Genomic DNA, 22,681 nt, shown 5'->3' with positions numbered 1-22,681 from the left:
TCTGAAAATAGGTTGTTGTACAAGTTAAACTGTATAATCCTACGGGTTTAGTGCTTCCCCCTTGATTATAATAATAATGTACAAGTTAAAGGAGAAGAGAGGTAGAGAAACTAAAATAGTTTTATGAGGAAATATGATGTTACTGGATGTTGTAGCCCTTGTGGCTTAGCGCTTCTTTTTGATTATAATAATAATAATACTGTATGTTATACTGCCCCCTCTATCAACGAGCACGCAGAATTTCCCTCCAACGTCGTCTCCGCTCTCCTACTCTCTCTTTACCTTCCCTTCTTGCTGATGGATCCTCCTTTAATCCTGACTCTCTCATTGACTTCTTGACAATGACTGATTTACTCCACAAACTCTGATGATACCTTTTGCACTCCCCTCAGACCTTTCTACGTCAATCTCTTGCTGCCCTCTCCCCTTTCACCATCTACTGCTCTGCTGTTCTCCGTAACCTATTACTCGTCCATCTCCTTTTTGCCACCTGATGCCCTCGCTTCCTTCCTGCCCTGCAGCGCTGTATAGCCCTTGTGGTTTAGCGCTTCTTTTTGATAATAATAATAATCATACTATGTTGTACTGGAATGCATCTAATTTGTGCAACTGAAGAGTGTGTATTGTACTATGGTCACATTATGAATGGATGAATATTATTATTATTATAATCAAAAAGGAAGGAATGGATGAATAGTGTCAGCATAAAAATAAGTGTGCTAAGGTAGAGGGTAGCCAGTCCTGGAGTGAAAAAACCACAGAATGCATGTGCTAAAACAAGATTTAATGAATAAGACTTAAGTTTGTAAAGAGGAAATGAATAATAATAATTGTACATTACTTCTTATATTAGGTGTAAGAAAAATATTGGTGCTGAATGACACACCTAAGACTTAACTTTCTTGTAAAAAAAAATATAATAGTGTTAAACCAGAAGGGGTCATACAGTGTAAGTATGACCTATTTTGCAGCTGCATAAATTTTGCATTCAGTACCAGTTTCTAGCAATAGTACTATTAAGAAAAAAATTAAGCCTTTTATGTTAATATTTCTTTTCTGGCAGATGTTTCTCACCTTAAGTTTGGGCAATATAATTACATAGGACAATGAAATCAAATATACTTGAACATAGTTATAATTGTTAATGCCTATCCCCAGAGTAACCTTGCAAACATGCACAATGTTTCATATGCTCTGGAAATTACTATAATCAGTAACAGATGGATTATATTGTAGTTCAAAAAAGTATTTGAGAAATTTAATAAATTATATTTTCTTGATTTTGTTGTTGTTCACTTTTTATACATACATTGAGAGCAGAGATAATGAGCATTATTCAGTAATGGCCATCACAGATTATCAACACAAGGTCATTTATATTTCTGTGGCTTCATCTTTGATTCTGAAATTATGACATTATATTACATTAAGTAGACAAAAATTATGGACCATCCAAAACTCCATGTCAAATTATTATGGCTCACCATGCAGCGCTGCATGACCCTGATGGGTTTAGCGCTTAGTTTTGATTATAATAATAATATAGCTCACCATGAAGAAAAAATTTAAGTATTTTCTTATATTCCTTTCATTCGAAGATTAAATATGAAAATACGTAGGATGACATAATACTGTTAAGTGATGCTGCTACATTAAGTTGCATCAGATTTGTAGATACAACAGGATATAAATTTCAAGTATTTGTAGTTGATCAGAAAAAAATTCCAGTACTATAGAGGAAAGTTAATGTTGCATCTGTGGAAATACCTTTAATATTCATGATGTGCCTCTGACCTCAACCTGAGGGATAACAATTTGTCTAATGAACTCCACTAATAAATCCTATGCAAGAATCACAGTCATGTATAAGCATGCCACAGTTATTAACATCACCAGTAAAAGATGAGAATGCTTTAGAAATGGGGAGCTCCCCATTCACTCTGTAGTTTGATTAGTAAAGTAAAAAAAAAAAAAAAAATTCAATTCAATGTAGTTGTAACCTAAAATATATTTCAAATGTCAGAGCAGCACAGAGCACATATTAAAAAAAATTATTCTAGGTAACCGAGTGTAACAAATATTACCAAAAGGAAACTAGCGCAACATTTTTACTAATTCCATAAATAATTGGGCACTCAGCAGCTGGTGAACATTATGAGGTTACATTTACCTTTATGATTTAAGTCTACAATTCTGGCCATTTAGCAGACATACCTATCAATACATAGGCTATATATTGAAGCTTGATATTTACAATCCCTTTAGATTATGAAAAAAAAATTACATGCTCAAATACTGATAGTTGTCAGAATGACCACTTCAATGCATGAATGACATTAATAAATTATACTGTTACCTAGGACTTGGGAAAAAAAAAATCACTTATTATAAGATATTAATCTTTAAGCTTAGTAATATCAAAGAACTGTTTTTGACTACTTGACCTAATACAATAAGACATCTCAAAGACACTAATGCCAGATACTATTAGCTCTGCCCATAATTTTTGCAGAAGTATACTGATGTTCAAGTATCTGGTTATTACAATGCTAGTAAGTTTACAACTTAATATAGTTATCACTTAGTTGTGTCTATAGGTTAGGACCCCATTTAAAACCTGAGACTGAAAACAAACTTAGTCAACCAATAACAAACGCCTCATTTAACGATAAGACGAGTTTTAAGTACTGGTGTAAATTTTATGTAATTTTCAAATAATCTGTAGAATGGTTATCATGATTTACCCTAAGATTAGTCAGCATGTTTTTAGACACTGGAACCTAACACAGGCCAAGATTGCTGTCACAGGAGAAAAAAATTATATAAAAAAGGATGCTTCAGGACGAATCACTTAACCAGGGGCCGTCTTTTACCTTCCTCTTCACATGACTGTTCCTTATATTTTCTAACTTCACTCATGTATTGTGACCATGCATCTGTTTTCCCATCATCAGGCTGCTGCTAAAAATAAAATATATGAATTATGGTAAGACATTTCTGAAGTACAATTTATATTATTCTTACACCGAATAAACTGCATATTACTAAGACTTGAAGCTGCTACTGATGAATTTGCTTCTTGTATTTCTTTTTACTACACTTGAATTTCTGCAAATGAGAGAACTTATACCAGGTAATACAACTGTACACAGCAGGGTGTGGCAGTGCCCAGCACACTTAAGTTTTAACAGGGTTTAATTCCATTAGGAAAATTAGGGAGGTATCAATCATAGGCCCACCTCAATTTAAGAAAATTTTATTTTCAAATGAATATGCCTGACTAAACACCCTTAGCACTGCAAAACCAATTTATAAAAATAAATATGTATATATGTATGCATGCATATTTGTATGTGTGTGTACTCACCTGTATATGGATGCAGGGGTCAATTCATAGCTCCTGGCCTGTGTGAGGGTGTGTGACAGTGAAAGGGAGCGAGTGAGGGTGCAAGAGTGAGAGGGTGCAAGAACGTAAGTGTTTGTGCATGCTTGCCTATTTGTAGTTGCAGGAGTCAATTTTTAAAGCCTGGCCTTGTCACTCTTCAAATTCACTCCCTCTTAGCCTGTGGGTTCTATTGTACGTACCTGCTTTTAAAACTATGTATGAAGAATGCCACTACCATTTCCTCACCAAAATCATTCCACTTCCAGACCACAATGAGACTGAAGAAATACTTCCTAACATCCCTGTGGCTCATGTGTGCCTTTAACTTCATCTCAAACAGCCTTTCTGTTTACCTTATCAATTCCCATGAATAATTTGTATGTCATTATATCCTCCCATGTCATTAGGTTCAATTCTGTTAGCCTCTGCCCTTAGCTCTGAAACAAGCTTTGTTGCAGACTTCTGAAGTTTAACATGCTTTTGCAGGTGCAGGTTCTATACTGGTGCTGCATATACCAAGCAATATACTAAGTATTATGGACACCCCTAGATCTTTCTCTCTGAATGAAGTCTGCAGCCTCTGTGTTCCTAGTCTATACCTCATTCCCAGTCTTCTTGCCCTTTCCCCAATCGTCATGACCTTACAGTTACTGGGATTGAATTCAAGCAACCACTTATCTAACCACTCTTGCACTTTGTCCAGGTCCCTTTTAGTTTTACATCATCAGCAAACAGGAATATATCTGAAACGACTTCATCTGGAATGTCAATCACAAACCAAAAACAGTACTGGCCCTAATACCAATCCTTACGGAACCCTACTAGTTACTTTTCCCCATTCTGACATCTCTTTCCTGAGTCACTCTTTGCCTCCTTTCCCTAAAATACTCTTGAGCCACCAGAGCACATTCCCTGTTATTCCTGCCTTTAGTAAAGTTTTGACCCAGCCTCCTGTTTGACCCTTGTGTGTTTAGCACTTAGTATGATTATTATAATTACATAACTGGACCAGCCTCTCGTAATGTACAGAATCAAATGCCCTCTTGCAGTCTTAAAAAAAAAAAAAAAAAAAAAAAGGCAATCCACCCAACCCCTCTCTCCTGTTACAAGTATGTTATTTTGTCATAAAACAAAAGGTTAGTAAGACACAAGTTGCCATCCCTAGACCCATGCTGATTATTGTTTCTGAAAGCACTCCACCCCCCACCCCCAACAGTTTCTCCATTACCTTACAAGGTATGTATGTATGTATGTATGTATGCATGCATGTATGTATGTATGTTAGAGATACTGGTCTGTAGTTCAGCACCTCTTTTCTTAAATACAGGACTGCATTTGCCATCTTCCAGAACTCGGGTAACTGTCCTTTATCCACTAACTTACTGTAGATTATAGCTTGTGGTTTAGACAATGCTCCTGCACCTTTTCACAGAATCCATGGTGAAGAGCACGTATGTATGTACAGTATGTGTGCATGCACATACACACACACATACACGTGTGTGAATTTGTTCTTAAATTATCTAAGGTATTTAGAATTACAAGGTCCCTTTAAAAAGCCCAAGAGCTGTTTAAAAAACTTCTCACATTTACTTCCAGCTACTTTTATTTGGTATGGTTTAAACTCAATTATTTTTTTTTTTTTCAAAATTATGAAATTTGGCCAGGTATCTTAAGTGTGCTAAGGACTAATACTAATGTATCGTATCTTAAATTCTTCACAAAATATTAATATTAAACCATTCCTTATGTAAATTATTATTATTATAATAAAAAAGAAGCACTAAGCCACAAGGGCTATACAGCGCTACAGGGCAGGAAGGAAGCGAGGGTATCAGGTGGCAAAAGGGAGATGGATGAGTAATAGGTTACGGATAACAGCGGGGCAGTGGATGGTGAAAGGGTAAAGGGCAGCAAGAGACTGAGCTAGAAAGGGCTGAGGGGAGTGCGAAAGATATCATCATCAGAGTTTGTGGAGTAAATCAGTCGTTGTCAAGAAGTCAATGAGAGAGTCAGGATTAAAGGAGGGTCCATCAGCAAGAAGGGAAGGTAAAGAGAGAGTAGTAGAACAAAGACGACGTTGGAGGTAAATTCTGCGTGCTCGTTGATAGAGAGGGCAGTCTAACAGAATGTGGCTAAGCGATACTGGAACTTGACACTGCTCACAGAGAGGAACAGGGTGCCTCTCCATGAGATACCCATGAGTAAGACGAGTGTGGCCAATGCGAAGGCGGGAGAGAGTGGTCTCCCAACCTCGGCACTGATGACAAGAAGACGGCCAGTAACCTATGCTCGGTTCAATAGAGTGAAGTTTGTTACCAAGCAGAGTTGACCAACGTTGTTGCCAACGGGTGTGAAGGTGGGTAGCTATTACAGCAAAATAGTCCAGAAATGGAACACCTCTATAGGAAATTGGTAGGTCATGTACTGCTGACCGCGCAGTAGTGTCTGCCTGTTCATTGCCCTGTACGTCGACATGACCAGGGACCCAACAAAAAACAATATCTTTATGCTTGGTAGAGATACGGCATAGCCAAAGGTGGATACGGAGAACTAGGGGGTGAGATGTATCAAATTTTCGTATAGCCTGTAGAGCAATAAGGGAGTCTGAGACTACCACAAATGATGACACAGGCATAGATGCGATACGAATAAGTGCTGCAAGAATGGCATACAATTCAGCAGTAAAAATGCTAGCCGAAGATAGTAAATGCCCCTGCACGACGCTGTCCAGAAACACTGCTGCGAATCCGACGCCGTCAGAAGACTTAGAGCCATCTGTTACACAGTGATGGCATGAGAATGAGAGTGGAAGTGATCAAGAAAAAGAGAGCAGGAAGCCACCATAGGCAGTTGAGCTTTCAAGCAAGGGAGTGAGAAAGAACAGACCCGAACAGCTGGAACTTCCCAGGGGGGGTAGGGAAAAGTGAGATGCTACATGAACATATAAAGGTGGTAACTGTCATTGCCACATGACTGGAAATTCTGTTGGACTATGGTATGGGGCAGAATGATAGTACCACTACAAGAATTGAGAGAAAGGTGTTTTTCAATAGTGATAGGAGTAGTATCGATATGCGAAAGGAGAGAAAGATCATGAGCTTGGGTAGCATTCTGGACAGTGACGATGCACGTACTGCTCTTGAGAGCATGAAATGAAATATCTCTACCAACATGACGCAGGAGCGCTTTGCCAATACTATGGTCAGAAAGATAGGCAGAAGAAGAAGTCGGTCTTAAAGTAAAGAATTTAGTCCATTGTGGTCCGAAACTGAGCGTGGAGAGGGAGTGCATGACGTGTCGGTCTTTTCCGAGTAGAATGGGAAGGTAACGAAGGAACTCATCAGGAGATTGACGTTGGCGTTTAGGAGTAGGGCCGGAGTTGGTCCGTCGTGAAATGGGCTGGCGATTCAAAAATTGCTGTACCGTAGAGGGAGAGGCCGGAAGCATAGTCAAAGGAGAGCGGAGGTTAGACAAATCAAAGGAGTCAGCCGAAGCCCCGGTACCTGAAGCTGGTGAGGAAACAGCACCAGCAAGAGGTACAGGGGCATCAGGAGTGTCCGAAGAGTGGTCTAAAAACAAGGCAGGGTCAGAATGGGGTGCGGTATCAAGAAGGGGCCCGGGGGTAGTGGGTTCATGGATTGGATTCTCCATGGTTAGGTTACTCCTTTGCTTTTTGTTTTTAAGAAAAGAAAATAAAAGAATAAAAAAAGGGGGGGAGCGGGGAGGAATAGTTCCCAGGAGGAATGAAAGGGCGGGAAATCTCCCTCCGCTCCCAAGAGGACCTCAGCACCGCTAGTAGCGCAGATACAGCATGGAACCCGTGCCATACCCTACCCTTCATGCCAGTAAACCAGCAATCCGGGATAGCAACTTCACATCTGCCGAGCTACCTCGGTGGACAAAAGAGAGGGTGGCCGGATATCCGCCACAAAGCATACCTCCTTCGGCCACCACCCCCGGAATCCGAAAGGTGGCTTCCAGAGATACACCAGTCGCCCGAAAGACACCCAAAGCTACACTCCGGGATACCAGAGAGGGATCGGGACATCCCCAGGCGATCCAGATTCCACGGCAAACTACGCCACTGCCAAGAACCTCAACGGAATGGGATGGACCCCGGTATCCTTTCCCCTACCTAGGAACTAGCGTGCCTGTGGGAGAAATCCCAAAGGCCAAAAAGAGGAAGGGTAAAAGGGAGGGGAGGGAGGGGGAGGGGGAGGGGGAGGAGGAAAGGGAAAAGGGAAAAGGGGAGGATGGGATAGGGAAGGGGGGATTGGGGGGTAATTAGGTTCGGTCTGAGGAAGGAGACCGACAGGTCTAATTCCTCAGACCAAGAGCCTCTTCACCACAACAAGGAGCCCCCCTTGAAGAGGTCCTTATGTAAATAAGATTTAATATTATGTACTTTTGAGCTTAAGTGGATTTTTTACATTTCCTGGTTAGATAATAGAGACAGATTTGATATGTAACATTTTTTTATTACTAATACTGAAGAGGGAGATTTAAGATTTGTTTTTTATTACTAATACAGGTCGACCATCACTAATCCGGCATATAGACGTTCTTTACTTCTTGTTCACTTATAAAACTGCGTTGCTCTAGACTATTTAGCAGTTCACCTATCAAATGAATTAACCCATCAATAGAGATGCTAGATGAAATCAATGCTCGATTAATGATTGCCGGATCAGTGATGGCTGCCCTGTACTGAATTATAAACAAAAAAATAAATAAATATGCAGTTAATATAAAATTTAAAATACTCTTTTGTCAGCACATTCATTTCTCTGAGAAATTCTCCGACTCAAATTTCTGATGCTCAACATTGCCAAGTTAAATGATTTGACTGACTGACTTCACTTTTCTTCTGCAACTGTTTATATATATATATATATATATATATATATATATATATATATATATATATATATATATATATATATATATATATATATATAATATATAATATATATATATATATATATATATATATATATATATATATATATATATATATATATATAATATATAATATATAATATATATATATATATATATATATATATATATATATATATATATATATATATATATATATATATATATATATATATATATATATTTTTTTTTTTTTTTTTTTTTTTTTTACTATATATAGATATACATACATTAAAGTTTAGAAAACCAACACTTTTATTTCACTTTCCAAATATCTTTACAATAACTTATAACTATAGAATTACTGCAATTACTTTACAGGTGTGTCTCACTTTATGCGATGGATGTGTTCCTGGGCGATGGCACATGAAGTAAAATCACACAGAGCAAACCCATCGTGTGTAAAAGATAGGCATCTGTTCGCAGACTGCCAGTTCCATATTTTTTCTTAATTATTTAACCAAATGCATTCATACTCTGTGAATGTTTAATTCATACATGTATGAAGGCCTCATTTTCTTTAAATGATTGGTCATGAACTGTAGATTTATTATTTATGTTGTGTTAGAATGTGAGTTGTGGCCCGGTGGCCTGGTGGCTAAAGCTCCCGCTTCACACACGGAGGGCCCGGGTTCGATTCCCGGCGGGTGGAAACATTCGACACGTTTCCTTACACCTGTTGTCCTGTTCACCTAGCAGCAAATAGGTACCTGGGTGTTAGTCGACTGGTGTGGGTCGCATCCTGGGGGACAAGATTAAGGACCCCAATGGAAATAAGTTAGACAGTCCTCGATGACGCACTGACTTTCTTGGGTTATCCTGGGTGGCTAACCCTCCGGGGTTAAAAATCCGAACGAAATCTTATCTTATCTTATCTTATCTTGTTGGTTTGTTGGGGAAGGAGTGGATTGCTGTTGGTGAGGCATGGTGGTGGGTGGGTGGGTAGCCTGTGAGCCATGAAGGCCCCAGACTGGCCGAGGAAAAGGAAGGACGGGGTAGTGGGTTGACTGGGACAGCAGGAGGGTGGCCAGTTTCGGACTGGTGGCTGTGTTACTTGCTCTCTTCCCCACTCACTACCTTTCTTCTCTCACTACCCCCCTTAACTGATTCAATGCCCCCCTCAATGTTCATCAGGGCAAGAGAGGACAGAGGCTCATGTGTCCTGGACATGTTTAGTGTGAGGTGCGTGACATAACAGCATCCCTTACTCACCACTGCCTTCAACATACATTAATTTAGCGATAATGGATTGTTGGTTAAATATCGAGTCATCGTATGTGAGTAAAAATGCATAGTAACCACCCTCTCCAATTGCATAAGAATTAATTTTTGCAAGGTATAAAGAATTCCTGATAGAAATACGGTCACTGCATACAAGCAAAATTACACAAAATGAGGAGAAACCTATGTATATAACCTTTAATTATTATCACAAAAATTAACAATATTTTTACATAAGTGTTCACAATCAATTCTTAAGCAGTACATATACAAGAATATAATTACAGCCTCTCCTCACTTAATGATGGAGTTCTGTTCCTAAGACCACGTCAGCAAATGAATTTGTCGCTAAGCAAGGAGCATACTATAATGGTAGTGGGTTTGTGTCAACCATCTTTGATATTGTTTTAATGTTGCCTTTGCACCATTTACAACATTTTTATATATTTTTTAAATGTTTATACAGAAGTGTACTGTGTATTGTAATAAACAAAACAGAGGAAATCAGCTCTAATATACATTACAGTGGAACCTCTACTTACGAGTTTAACCCTTTCAGGACGTACTAGTACACCTAAATTCTAGCTCCCTCAAATCTAGTGAGAGAAAGCTGGTAGGCCTACATATGAAAAAATGGGTCTATGTGCGCAGTATAAAAAAAATCGTGCAGCACACAGTGCATAATGAGAAAAAAAAAAACTGACCGTGTTGTTGGATTAAAACAGCGACTTTGCACTGTATTTTTGTATGGTATTTATTTCTGTGTTCTAGTTTTCCTGGTCTCATTTTACAGAATGGAAGACATATTACAGAAATTGAGATTATTTTGACTGGTTTTACAATGAAAAGTACCTTAAAATTGAGCTCAAATTAGCAGATATGTTTGATATTTACCAAAGTTCAAAAGTAAACAAATCATGCTAAGCGTCCAATACATGTCAACTAGTGGTTCTAATATTCTTTCACAAGTGCGCTGGTATTATTTATACCATTTTTACACTAATGCCGTAGTCTGCATAAGAGTAAATCTTCTATTTTTTTGTGAGAATAAAAATTCAAGGTGGAAAGCAAAAGAATGTAAGAGGGGTGTGGGGACGTGACTAATGAACAGAGGAAATGTTATATTAGTGCCAGGAATGTCTTTCTTGTTTATTCTGGACCCTATTTGGAAATTGGCATCTTTTGAAATTTGTGTGAAATTGGCAAAATTGCTAAATTCTGACCACTGTACTGGATAGTTAAAATCGGTAAATGGGTGGTTTCTTGTACTCATTCGATAGAAAAAATGGAGTTCTAGCAAAATAGTTATGATTTTTGTCGACTAGTACACTGGAATTGGCCGAAAATAGGGCTCAAAGTGGGAAAAATCGCCGATGTGTAAACATCGTCAAGATCGCTAACTTCGCAAGAGCATAATTCCGTAAGTTTTCTATCAAATTTCATAATTTTGGTGTCATTATGATCGGGAAAAGGTTCTCTATGTTTTCAAAAGAAAAAATAATTTTTTTTTTTTAAATTTGGCCGACCCTGAGAACAAGTCTGGGAGAGGGCCTGTCGACCCTGAAAGGGTTAATCCATTCCAAGACCTTGCTTGCAACTGGATTTGCTTGTTTGAAGAGTCAATTTCTTCATTTAAATTAAATGAAATGCAATTAATCCGTTCCAGTGGAATTTTGTACTTCAATAATTTCGCTAATATCAACTCTACGGCTTATTTATCTATCTCACTATATATAATATGACATAATAAACAATATAAATAACACAGAAACCTGATATGTACTCTAAAATGAATAAAATGTACAGTAGACTGTCATTTAGCACGAGTTTGACTGATTGACTTACTGACTGGATGACTGACTTACTGAATCACTTGACTGACTTACTGAATCACCTGACTTACTGAATCACTTGACTTACTAAATCACTTGACTGACTTACTAAATCACTTGACTGACTTACTAAATCACTTGACTGACTTACTGAATCACTTGACTGACTTACTGAATCACTTGACTGACTTACTGAATCACTTGACTGACTTACTAAATCACTTGACTGACTTACTAAATCACTTGACTGACTTACTAAATCACTTGACTGACTTACTAAATCACTTGACTGACTTACTAAATCACTTGACTGACTTACTAAATCACTTGACTGACTTACTGAATCACTTGACTGACTTACTGAATCACTTGACTGACTTACTAAATCACTTGACTGACTTACTGAATCACTTGACTGACTTACTGAATCACTTGACTGACTTACTGAATCACTTGACTGACTTACTAAATCACTTGACTGACTTACTAAATCACTTGACTGACTTACTAAATCACTTGACTGACTTACTGAATCACTTGACTGACTTACTGAATCACTTGACTGACTTACTGAATCACTTGACTGACTTACTGAATCACTTGACTGACTTACTGAATCACTTGACTGACTTACTGAATCACTTGACTGACTTACTGAATCACTTGGCTGACTTACTGAATGACTCGAGACTTACTGAATCACTTGACTTACGGAATCACTTGACTGACTTACTGAATCACTTGACTTACTGAATCACTTGGCTGACTTACTGAATGACTTGACTGACTTATTGAATCACTTGACTGACTTACTGAATCACTTGACTGACTTACTGAATCACTTGACTGACTTACTGAATCACTTGACTGACTTACTGAATCACTTGACTGACTTACTGAATCACTTGACTGACTTACTGAATCACTTGATTGACTAAATGACTTAAAGTTAGACACTCCAATACAACCATCTTCAGTACCAGAACCTCTACCATCCACATCAGCCCAGTAGAGCCACAGCATAACTCTCCACTCTCTTCACAATCATCCACAAACACCAGCACCCACAATTTAAGGTAAGAAATATTATTTCTGTTACATTAGTTTACTCTGAAACATAGCCAAGCAATGAACCATTTCTCCTACGTTGAGCTGAATTTCAAGGTACTTTTCGTCGGGAAAGCAATCAAAATCATATCTATTTCTGTAATGTATCTTCCATTCTATCAAATGAGATCAAAAGACGAGAATACAACCACAAAAAACCATACGAAAATACAGCTAAGGAGTGGCTAATTGCTGAGAAGTGAACTCCATTATTTATGCTTAGATTTTTCATTTTTAGTGTACATTAAGAAGCATCTTTCCATCATACACTGCCCAAGTTTCAATAAGATAGTCCAACAACCAAATGAGATACAATTCCCGAGAGCAAGAGCCCCTCACCAGTGTCAAGGAACCTACCTTGAGGTCTGCTTGTTTATGGAAATTTTGCTTGCGTACGGAAGCAAAAAATCGACTGCTCGTATTAAGAAAAACTCTCACGTGGACACGCTCGCAAGTAGAGGTTCCACTGTATTTAGGTATGCATACTGGTCAGAGACCCCGTCGTAAGTCCGAGTCATCGGTAAATGAGTGCATATTTCGCTAAGTGAGGAAGTGAGGGAAGGCTGTATATGCAGCCTTGCCCGATGAAAGCTTTACCAATTTAATAATTATACTGTACATAATAATTATGTATTCTATATTCAAAGCCATTTATAATTTTCTATTTTCAGTAAACAGTACAATTATCTATAGTACAGTATCAATAATTTTAAGTAAAATTTAAAATACTACAGTGGTCAATACAGATGCAGCATACAAAACCGATTACACAGATAACTACTGATTAATCATAATGATTACATGCACTGACTAACAATTCATACAGTTGAATACTGAAACTTTGGAAGTTGAGCCCTCCTTCAGTCCCCTTTCTCCAACCCTTTCCTGGACCTTCCCTAGCCTTCCCTTCCATCCATCCCAGATTTGTACACCCTCTGTCATCCTATTCTGAGTCACCCTTTCTAAATACCCAAACCACCTCAACAGTGACACCCCTCCACCTTCTGAATTTTGTATCCCCTGCACTGTTTTTTAATTTCTCAGTATAATGTAAAAGCACAACAAACAAAACAACAATTGGGTCTAAAAATCAGCTAACCTGAAGACTCGTGTTACACATTTTTTAATATACAATAGACACCTGATTACGAAACCATCTTTTAGGATGTCTTCACTATATGACAATTGATGTTTATGACAGTATAAATATAGGGATAAATAGCTAAAACCTGGTACAAAAAGGCTAGTAAACGATAATTTCACTAAATTGTTTTTATTTACTGACATATACTATGTCACATTTTAGTTGTCAGTTTTTTACTCGATTGTAATTTATTTCTTTGTACTGTGCTAAACATGTGAATTACTCAAATGTAAATTGTATACTGTACTCCACTTTACAGAAATAAAGTTGTTCTTTTTTGTCCATTTCAAATCTACATACAGTATCATGCTGGCTACAGGTGGTGGTTGGATACAGTAAGGGTACTCATACATAAGTGTCAGTTAAGTGTTTTTGCATATTTGTCAATTTTTCCTATATTTTAGTCAAACCTAGTGGTTTATTTCTTGTATTCAAATTATATACTTTAGAGCAGTGGTCGAGTGCCCATTTGGTTACTTGCAATGAGGCTGACAAAATATGGCAACAAAGACATTCAGATCTTTAAACTAACCTTCACAGTCTCCGGTTCTTTCCGCTGCTTCTTGACCATTCCAGTGGCAAGGATTCTCCCGCCCCGCCGTTTGCCCACCTGCGGAGAGACAAGCTCACCTCCATTAGACTGGGCCCACTTTTCCCCATAAGACTCACCAGTCCAGGGGGACCTTGTCTTTATCCTCGGCAAGTTCTGCTGACTGTCTCTCTGGCTGTACCAGCATCCTGTGGGAGAAGCAAATTTGGCCATGGCACTATGACTGGACTCTGGCCTTATGTCCCACTACAAACAATCATCAGCATAACATAAACAAGTCTGCTTCTCCATCTCCGGGGCTCACCAACCCTCCTGATGCGTGTGGCCTGAATTCTTAGCTATCATTTTTCATAAAATATATGCATTACTGGCTATAGATGTTAGTTCATTAAACTCAGACAAAAAAAAATAATTTCTAGTGACTGAGGAATCTGAGAATTCCATTTGTGTATTATTTTACAGAATATTCACTACCACTACCTAACCACTACAACATGTACATTTTATTAAGACCAATACCCGAGGTAAAATATTTGAGGACTTTAAGTTGTAAAACAGATGAATGAAATAAACAAATGGTACTTAAAGCCAAGCTAAATAAAAAATTTCTTATTAATTGGAGGAATCGTACATCCAAGGAAGAGCTCTATATTCTCTAAAGAAGAGGTATTATATGCTAATTACTTAAAACAATATATTAAATATAATAAATTTCCTGAATCATAACCTAACATTTCAAGCTAAAATATCAGCAAGTGTTAGTATTGCACTGTACAGTATTGAAATTTAAAATTAAACTTCTTAATAAACAAATGTAAAATTTTTAAGAATAAAAGTAATCTAGTTGTGGTAAAGGAAAAGTGCAAGAGACACCCATAAATGTATACTATGACTATAACCACTGAGAACATCATCTTACAACAATATCATAAAAGAACACATTCTCTCTTGTAATAAAAACCTTAACCTCAAGCACACAAATATTTATCCATCATTCATATTAAAAATTACACAATTTTCATTGTTTTGTTTAGCTAACACAATGAAAACGGTCACTAAATAGACACTTGAGAAATATTAGCTTTACAAGAATAATACATATAAAGCCTCAGGAACAAAGTAGCATGGTAACTAGGGAAAACAAGACAAAGCAGACAAACAAAATGGTAATGCATGAAGGTTAAGATTAACACAATATAAGACTATCAAAGCCACATGTATCTGCTATTGTTTTTCCTGCTGAGCATTACACAGCTCCATGGAACAACCCCTCAAGGAAGGTTCCTTGATGTTGGTGAGGGGCTCTTGATTTAGGGAATTGGATCTGTGCTCCAGTTCCCCGAATTAAGCCTGAATGCCTTCCACATTCTCCCCTCCAGGCGCTGTATAATCCTCCGGGTTTGTTTAGCGCTTCCCCTTGATTATAATAATAATAATAATCCATGAAACAAGTACAGGAGACCCATGATTTACAGTGCTTTGCATTACAGCATTTTGCTAATACAGCTGATTTCAATTATACCCTGTCTTCATTCACTCAAACTTCCTACAATAAATATATTCATCACTAAAGATGAAAATATTTTACAGTAATGTGTGTACTGTATATTAATTTTTTAGGCCTAGCTCTATTGCTCACTTAATATATGATAGTATAAACATGTTATCAGGATTTTATATGCATTTGAAAGTGAATAAGGCTATGTTTCGCTTGACAGTGATTTTCGCTTTACAGCAGTAGCCTGGAATGTAACCTGCTGTACAAGCAGGGCCCTACAGTAGCCTGGAATGTAACCTACTGTACAAGCAGGGCACTACAGTAGCCTGGAACCTAACCTGCTATACAAGCAGGGCCCTACAGTAGCCTGGAATGTAACCTGCTGTACAAGCAGGGCCCTACAGTAGCCTGGAATGTAACCTACTGTACAAGCAGGGCACTACAGTAGCCTGGAACCTAACCTGCTATACAAGCAGGGCCCTACAGTAGCCTGGAATGTAACCTGCTGTACAAGCAGGGCCCTACAGTAGCCTGGAATGTAACCTACTGTACAAGCAGGGCACTACAGTAGCCTAGAACCTAACCTGCTATACAAGCAGGGCCCTACAGTAGCATGGAATGTAACCTGCTGTACAAGCAGGGCCCTACAGTAGCCTGGAACCTAACCTGCTATACAAGCAGGGCCCTACAGTAGCCTGGAACCTAACCTGCTATACAAGCAGGGCCCTACAGTAGCCTGGAACCTAACCTGCTATACAAGCAGGGCCCTACAGTAGCCTGGAATGTAACCTGCTGTACAAGCAGGGCCCTACAGTAGCCTGGAACCTAACCTGCTGTACAAGCAGGGCCCTACAGTAGCCTGGAACCTAACCTGCTATACAAGCAGGGCCCTACAGTAGCCTGGAATGTAACCTGCTGTACAAGCAGGGCCCTACAGTAGCCTGGAATGTAACCTACTGTACAAGCAAGGCCCTACAGTAGCCTGGAACCTAACCTGCTGTACAAGCAGGGCCCTACGGTAGCCTGGAACCTAACCTGCTATACAAGCAGGGCCCTACAGTAGCCTGGAATGCAACCTGCTGTACAAGCAGGGCCCTACAGTAGCCTGGAATGTAACCTACTGTACAAGCAGGGCCCTACAGTAGCCTGGAACCTAACCTGCTGTACAAGCAGGGCCCTACAGTAGCCTGGAACCTAACCTGCTATACAAGCAGGGCCCTACAGTAGCCTGGAATGTAACCTGCTGTACAAGCAGGGCCCTACAGTAGCCTGGAACCTAACCTGCTGTACAAGCAGGGCCCTACAGTAGCCTGGAATGTAACCTACTGTACAAGCAGGGCCCTACAGTAGCCTGGAACCTAACCTGCTGTACAAGCAGGGCCCTACAGTAGCCTGGAACCTAACCTGCTATACAAGCAGGGCCCTACAGTAGCCTGGAATGTAACCTGCTGTACAAGCAGGGCCCTACAGTAGCCTGGAACCTAACCTGCTGTACAAGCAGGGCCCTACAGTAGCCTGGAACCTAACCTGCTATACAAGCAGGGCCCTACAGTAGCCTGGAATGTAACCTGCTGTACAAGCAGGGCCCTACAGTAGCCTGGAACCTAACCTGCTGTACAAGCAGGGCCCTACAGCAGCCTGGAACCTAACCTGCTGTACAAGCAGGGCCCTACAGTAGCCTGGAACCTAACCTGCTGTACAAGCAGGGCCCTACAGTAGCCTGGAATGTAACCTGCTGTACAAGCAGGGCCCTACAGTAGCATGGAACCTAACCTGCTGTACAAGTGGGACCCTACAGTAGCCTGGAACCTAACCTGCTGTACAAGTGGAGCCCTCCTGTAGCAGAAATTAATGGTTGTGTTTTTATACCATTACACAGATGACTTCCGCACTTCCAATCTAATTGGTTCTGGGAGAACTGTCTTAAGTCAAACTCTTATATCTCATAGGTACAATGTTATAAACAGGGTTCTATTCCTGGAAACCAATTTAATACCTTAATTTTGCAGAGAAAAGAAAATGGGTTGTCAGGGATAAAATGGTCATAAATGTAGGAGGGGGGTATAAGTAGTCTTGACTTTGTAGTTTGAGGAGTACAATGCACTTGTTCAGATGTGCTCAAAACATGAAAGTTTGCCAAGAAATAGGGAATACATGCTTAGTAACCTTGACGGGGAAAGTGTGTGTTCAGCATTTAAGAATATGAAACTAACTCCAGGAAGAGTTTGAATGTACAGTACATACAAAAAATATTTTCAGCTACATAAAAAAAAAAGGAAACCTCTTCCCACTGCAATTATTACTGTATACTTAAGCAAATTTTTTCGTATAAATACTAATAAAATTTTGACAGACAGTTTTAGCCATTAATGTTGAACTTGCAAATTCAGGAAAAACTAACACTGAAATATACTGTACTTTATTACAATGGGATTAAAGTTTTTTCCTCTAATCTAAATTATAGTTGACAAAATGTAAATCTTTCTATGCAGTTTGTGCTTAACATTTAATTATAAGACTAATTCATATGTATGCATATAATCAAAGCTAATCCCTTATATGTACCAGAAATTAAAAGCCATTCCCTTTCCACTGTGAAAAATAAACTAACGGCTTCGATTCAATATTATAGACGAAAGATTCAAATCAATGTTTAGTGGAAGCATTACCTTGGGGTATTTTTAAATGTGTACAATGTATGGAATTTATAAACCCAGAAAAATTTGTGACTTGAGAAATCAGCATAACTAAGAACTCAGCAAAGTTTAAAATTATTAGATTATCTTGTGATATCAAAAGCAATACTGTATCGTAGTTACATTATAACAAAAATGTTAAGACAAAATAAAATATATGGTAGCTCTGAGCTAGCATTTAATCTACAACCAAAAAATTTGTCAGTAGCTAAAAATTTTTTACACCCAATACAAGCAATGCATTGAAATTGGGATGCAACTGAGTAGATATGTAGGAGGTACCCTACATCATTTAAGAATACAAAATGCTAACAGGGTAAAACAGGCAACAAACAGATCAATGAAAAATTTAATGACTTAAGAAATCGTAATGACACGATTGCAAATAAACCATACCCCCGGCCGGGATTGAACCCGCGGTCATAGAGTCTCACGGCCACGCTAGCTGGAGATTCGTCTGTAAAAACTTGCATTTGTGGTCACAGAGGTGCCTGTGCTAACCTTCCTATGGTGTAGAAATATACCTAGTTGGATGAATCTTATTGTGGCTAGCTGGTCTAGTGGCTAACGCGACGGGCTGGAGTTTTGAGAAAAATTTAATCTTGACACCATCTTTCTAAATCGAATATAATGAAACTTATTTAGCCCATTTATTTACAGTGTGTATATACTGTATACAATTTTGGAGTTTGACTAATTAACTATGATAAATCTTTGAAGGGCTCCATGGGGAAATGGAACTGAATTCTTCCTCCATAAGCCATGTATCAAACGAGGCAACTAAAATGCCAGAAGCAAGTGGCTAGTAACCCCTTCTCCTGTATACATTACTAATTTTAAAAAGAGAAACTTTTGTATTTCTTTTTAGGTCACCCTGCCTCGGTGGGATATGGCCAGTTTGTTTGTTAAAAAAAAAAAAAAGTTGGCAGGCTTGGAGAGGTTTTCTGGTCTTGCAGCGGGGCACTGGGAAAGGCTGATGTTGGGATTTTTAAAGGCTACATTTATACCTGAACTACAGTCATAAGTTATTTCTTAACTGCATAGGGCCTTTTCTCCACGAGATCAGAAATTTAATTTATAAATGGCAAGGATAATTGTTACTCAAGCAGCTAATGTCATGCAGTACTGTACTTCTCTTTATTTATATTTTAATTACTGTTCATTGTAATATAAATGCTCAGACTATTTGTTAAATATTAATGAATTCATATGACCAATATCTTTAGCTCATATGCAGAGCTAGTTAAAAGTATCTCTGAATAAAAGACTAATGCAGAGTTTCTCTATAAGTAATTATTTGTATCAGTAATAGTGAATCTAACCTAATTTCCAAACTAAATTATTTTTATATTTTCTTAATGTAGTACTCCCTGTGTAGGTTTAGATTTAAGATAAGCGAAGGACATAAATATATAGAGTAGATAAATTCTCAGAGGTTGTGTATACATATGTGGGGTCCTGATGCAGTCAAAAAACATACTGGATTATACTGTACTTTAAAATGAAGATATGGTTACCTGAATACAATTCTGGGGGTCTCTGACCCAGCCTATCCCCCCATGACATTGTCCCAAATAAGGCCTAGTTGGTGGCCTGATCAACCAGGCTGTTGGTGCTAGCCACACAGTTCAATGCACCCCAGCCTCGCTGATCAGGGACTGACTTAAACAACGTATTAGCTCCCTCTTGAAGAAAATCAGGGGTTTGTTAATAATTCCCTTTATGAATGAAGGGAGAGTGCTGAAAAGACTTGCTCCCTTGGCAATGAGTTCAGGTTTTTTTTTTTTTTTACTAATATGAAATTCATTTAATTTAGAATTTTTAGCTACCAGTAAGCAATGTTATTACAGTTTAATACAGTTTAACACATCATTTTTCCATGCATAAACTGCAAAAGCAAACCCAGTGAAAAATAACCGGCCACTAAAATAATTTTCACAGGTTATTGTAATTACTATCAATAGTCAAGAAAAGCACACAGTAAACCTTCAATATAATGGACCCTGATATAACAGACTTAAATATATGGGCAAAATCCACTGGGTAAATTGTACTTTTTATTTCCAATGTTTACTGCAGTATACGCATCTGTAAATTGTGTTAGATACTATATTAGGAATACAGTAAAGTACTTTAGTACATTTTATGGTATTCTGGTATAATGGACACCCCTATTAATCCATTATATCAGGGGTTCTCTGTATTAACTGAAGAATGAAACAATGTATGCGTGGGACAATGTTTACGGAGCTGGATTAAATTGGTTGGCCAAAATATACAGTACTTTTCTGACTGTTTTATTTTACCAATATAGGCTCATTGTATCATTTACAGTGATTCCTATGCTTTTCTATTATCAAAGTTCATACACCAACTTCGTGTGCATGCAACTAGCCCCAACAGCCTGGTCAATCAGGCCAGCAACCAAAGGCTTGGTCTAGGACAGGGCTAAGGGAGCAGTGACCCTTTAAACTGACTAATGGTACCTATGAGCATTAAATGAACAAATTCAGTTTAGATGAAAACTGATAGACAGCTTTGAGATCTGCTTCAAACTTTCCGTAGAGACGGAAATACAGTGGACCCCCGCTTAACGATCACCTCCCAATTCGACCAATTATGTAAGTGTATTTATGTAAGTGCGTTTGTACGTGTATGTTTGGGGGTCTGAAATGGACTAATCTACTTCACAATATTCCTTATGGGAACAAATTCGGTCAGTACTGGCACCTGAACATACTTCTGGAATGAAAAAATATCGTTAACCGGGGGTCCACTGTATAAGATGATGGATGCACACAATTGCAATTAATTTAAACGTTAACCAATACTACAAAGGCAAAACGTACCTTTGTTACTTAAGACTGAAATTTCCAGAAGCAAAACCACTCACTTAAAATAAAATATAAATAGTAAGTGCCCTTGTCAAGAGGAAACAACTACTTAGTCTCTCAACTATTTCTGTTATTATTATTATTAAAATCAAGGGGGAAGCGCTAAACCCGGAGGATTATACAGCGCCTGGGGGGGGGGATGTTGAAGGCATTCAGCCTTAATTTGGGGAACTGGAGCACAGATCCAATTCCCTAAATCAAGAGCCCCTCACCAACATCAAGGAACCTTCCTTGAGGGGCTATTTCTGTTAAACAATGAAAAATATATAATCTATAGTAAAACTTCATTATAACGAAAAATAGGGGTGTGTGTTTGTGTGTGTTTCCGATACTGGCAATCATGGTAAATATTGAAGAGATTTTCTGTTGTCATAGCAACAAAAACTGACAATTACGTAACCAAGAAACTTTGGCCGTTTCCAAATCTGACGCAGTGGATTTGCTTCGCATTTCTGAAGTCCATTATATCGATGGTTTACCGTTTCTAACGACGAGGCATATTTCGTACATAATCTTATCTCCATATTAACTTTCATCATGCATCATACAATAAGAAACAATGAAAAACTTATAAATTTTCCCACAATAATAAAATTCTGCTGAAAAGGTAAACAATTAAATAATGCAGGACACAGCATCAATCCTCCAGCATCTGAAAATGAAAATACATTAGACCTGAGAGAAAGAACAGATTAGTTAGTTAATAGTTTGGTCAGCCAGTGAAGCCAAAACTGATTAAAAAAAGTGACTAAAATAGCAAAATGTGGAGACAAAAGCATAATAAATGCTATGGTAGCCTGGTCTTACAAAACTTAACGATGACTTCTTATGTAGGTCCTTCCCAGGTGGCTGGACGGTGGTTCCTCTATCCTCATCACTGCTGGTAGTGGTAGTGGTAGTGGTGGTAGTTGTGGTAGTTGTGGTGGTAGTTGTGGTAGTAGCCCCTATACCAACACCGCTCGACTTGCTACAGTCTTCCTTCTTTTTCTGGTCTTCCTGTAGCTTCTTAAACATCTCCATAAAGGAGCCGTCGTTCCTGAAGATGTTGGGGAACTGTTGCTTAGTGCCATCCTGGCTGTTAGAGTCCTCCCGGCTGTCAGAGCTGGAATAATGATGATGATGGTGCTTCTTCTGTCCTCTACCGTCCGCCATGTTTACATCTACTGCTGCCTCACCTCCCTCTCTCTCTCCCTCTCTCTCCCTCACTCCCTCTCTCCCTCTCTCACACTCAATAATGAGCCAAATTATATCTCGGTTTCTTATATTTGTCGTATTATTCACCTCGTTATTAATAAACCACTAAAAACAAAAGGTAGAGATACGTGAAAATACAGTTCAGTTTAATATGTTTATTATGTACCCCATACCCATCCTGTGGGTGGTAGTCACCCCATACCCATCCTGTGGGTGGTA

The 22,681-nt window shown here is 38.5% G+C and overlaps 1 protein-coding gene across 2 annotated transcripts; it reads right to left on the bottom strand.

Moving 5' to 3' along the window:
- Nucleotides 1–1,119: 1,119 nt before the first annotated feature.
- LOC128705512 (telomerase RNA component interacting RNase) lies at nt 1,120–22,449 on the bottom strand. 2 transcript variants are annotated; one of them, XM_053800677.2, is made up of 3 exons: nt 22,076–22,449; nt 14,163–14,240; nt 1,120–2,958 (listed from the first exon to the last, which is right to left on the bottom strand). In XM_053800677.2, the coding sequence occupies exons 1-3, from the start codon at nt 22,418–22,420 to the stop codon at nt 2,848–2,850; spliced, it is 534 nt and encodes a 177-aa protein (XP_053656652.2). In that variant the 5' UTR covers nt 22,421–22,449; the 3' UTR covers nt 1,120–2,847. The 2 variants fall into 2 exon arrangements, with proteins under 2 accessions (XP_053656652.2, XP_053656651.2); XM_053800676.2 differs by having other exon boundaries at nt 1,120–2,961; nt 22,076–22,447.
- Between the last annotated feature and the right edge of the window lie 232 nt (nt 22,450–22,681).

This window comes from Cherax quadricarinatus, chromosome 66, assembly GCF_038502225.1.
Source record: "Cherax quadricarinatus isolate ZL_2023a chromosome 66, ASM3850222v1, whole genome shotgun sequence".
In the NCBI taxonomy this organism is placed as follows: domain Eukaryota; kingdom Metazoa; phylum Arthropoda; class Malacostraca; order Decapoda; family Parastacidae; genus Cherax; species Cherax quadricarinatus.
This window is presented reverse-complemented; position numbering and strand designations above follow the sequence as displayed.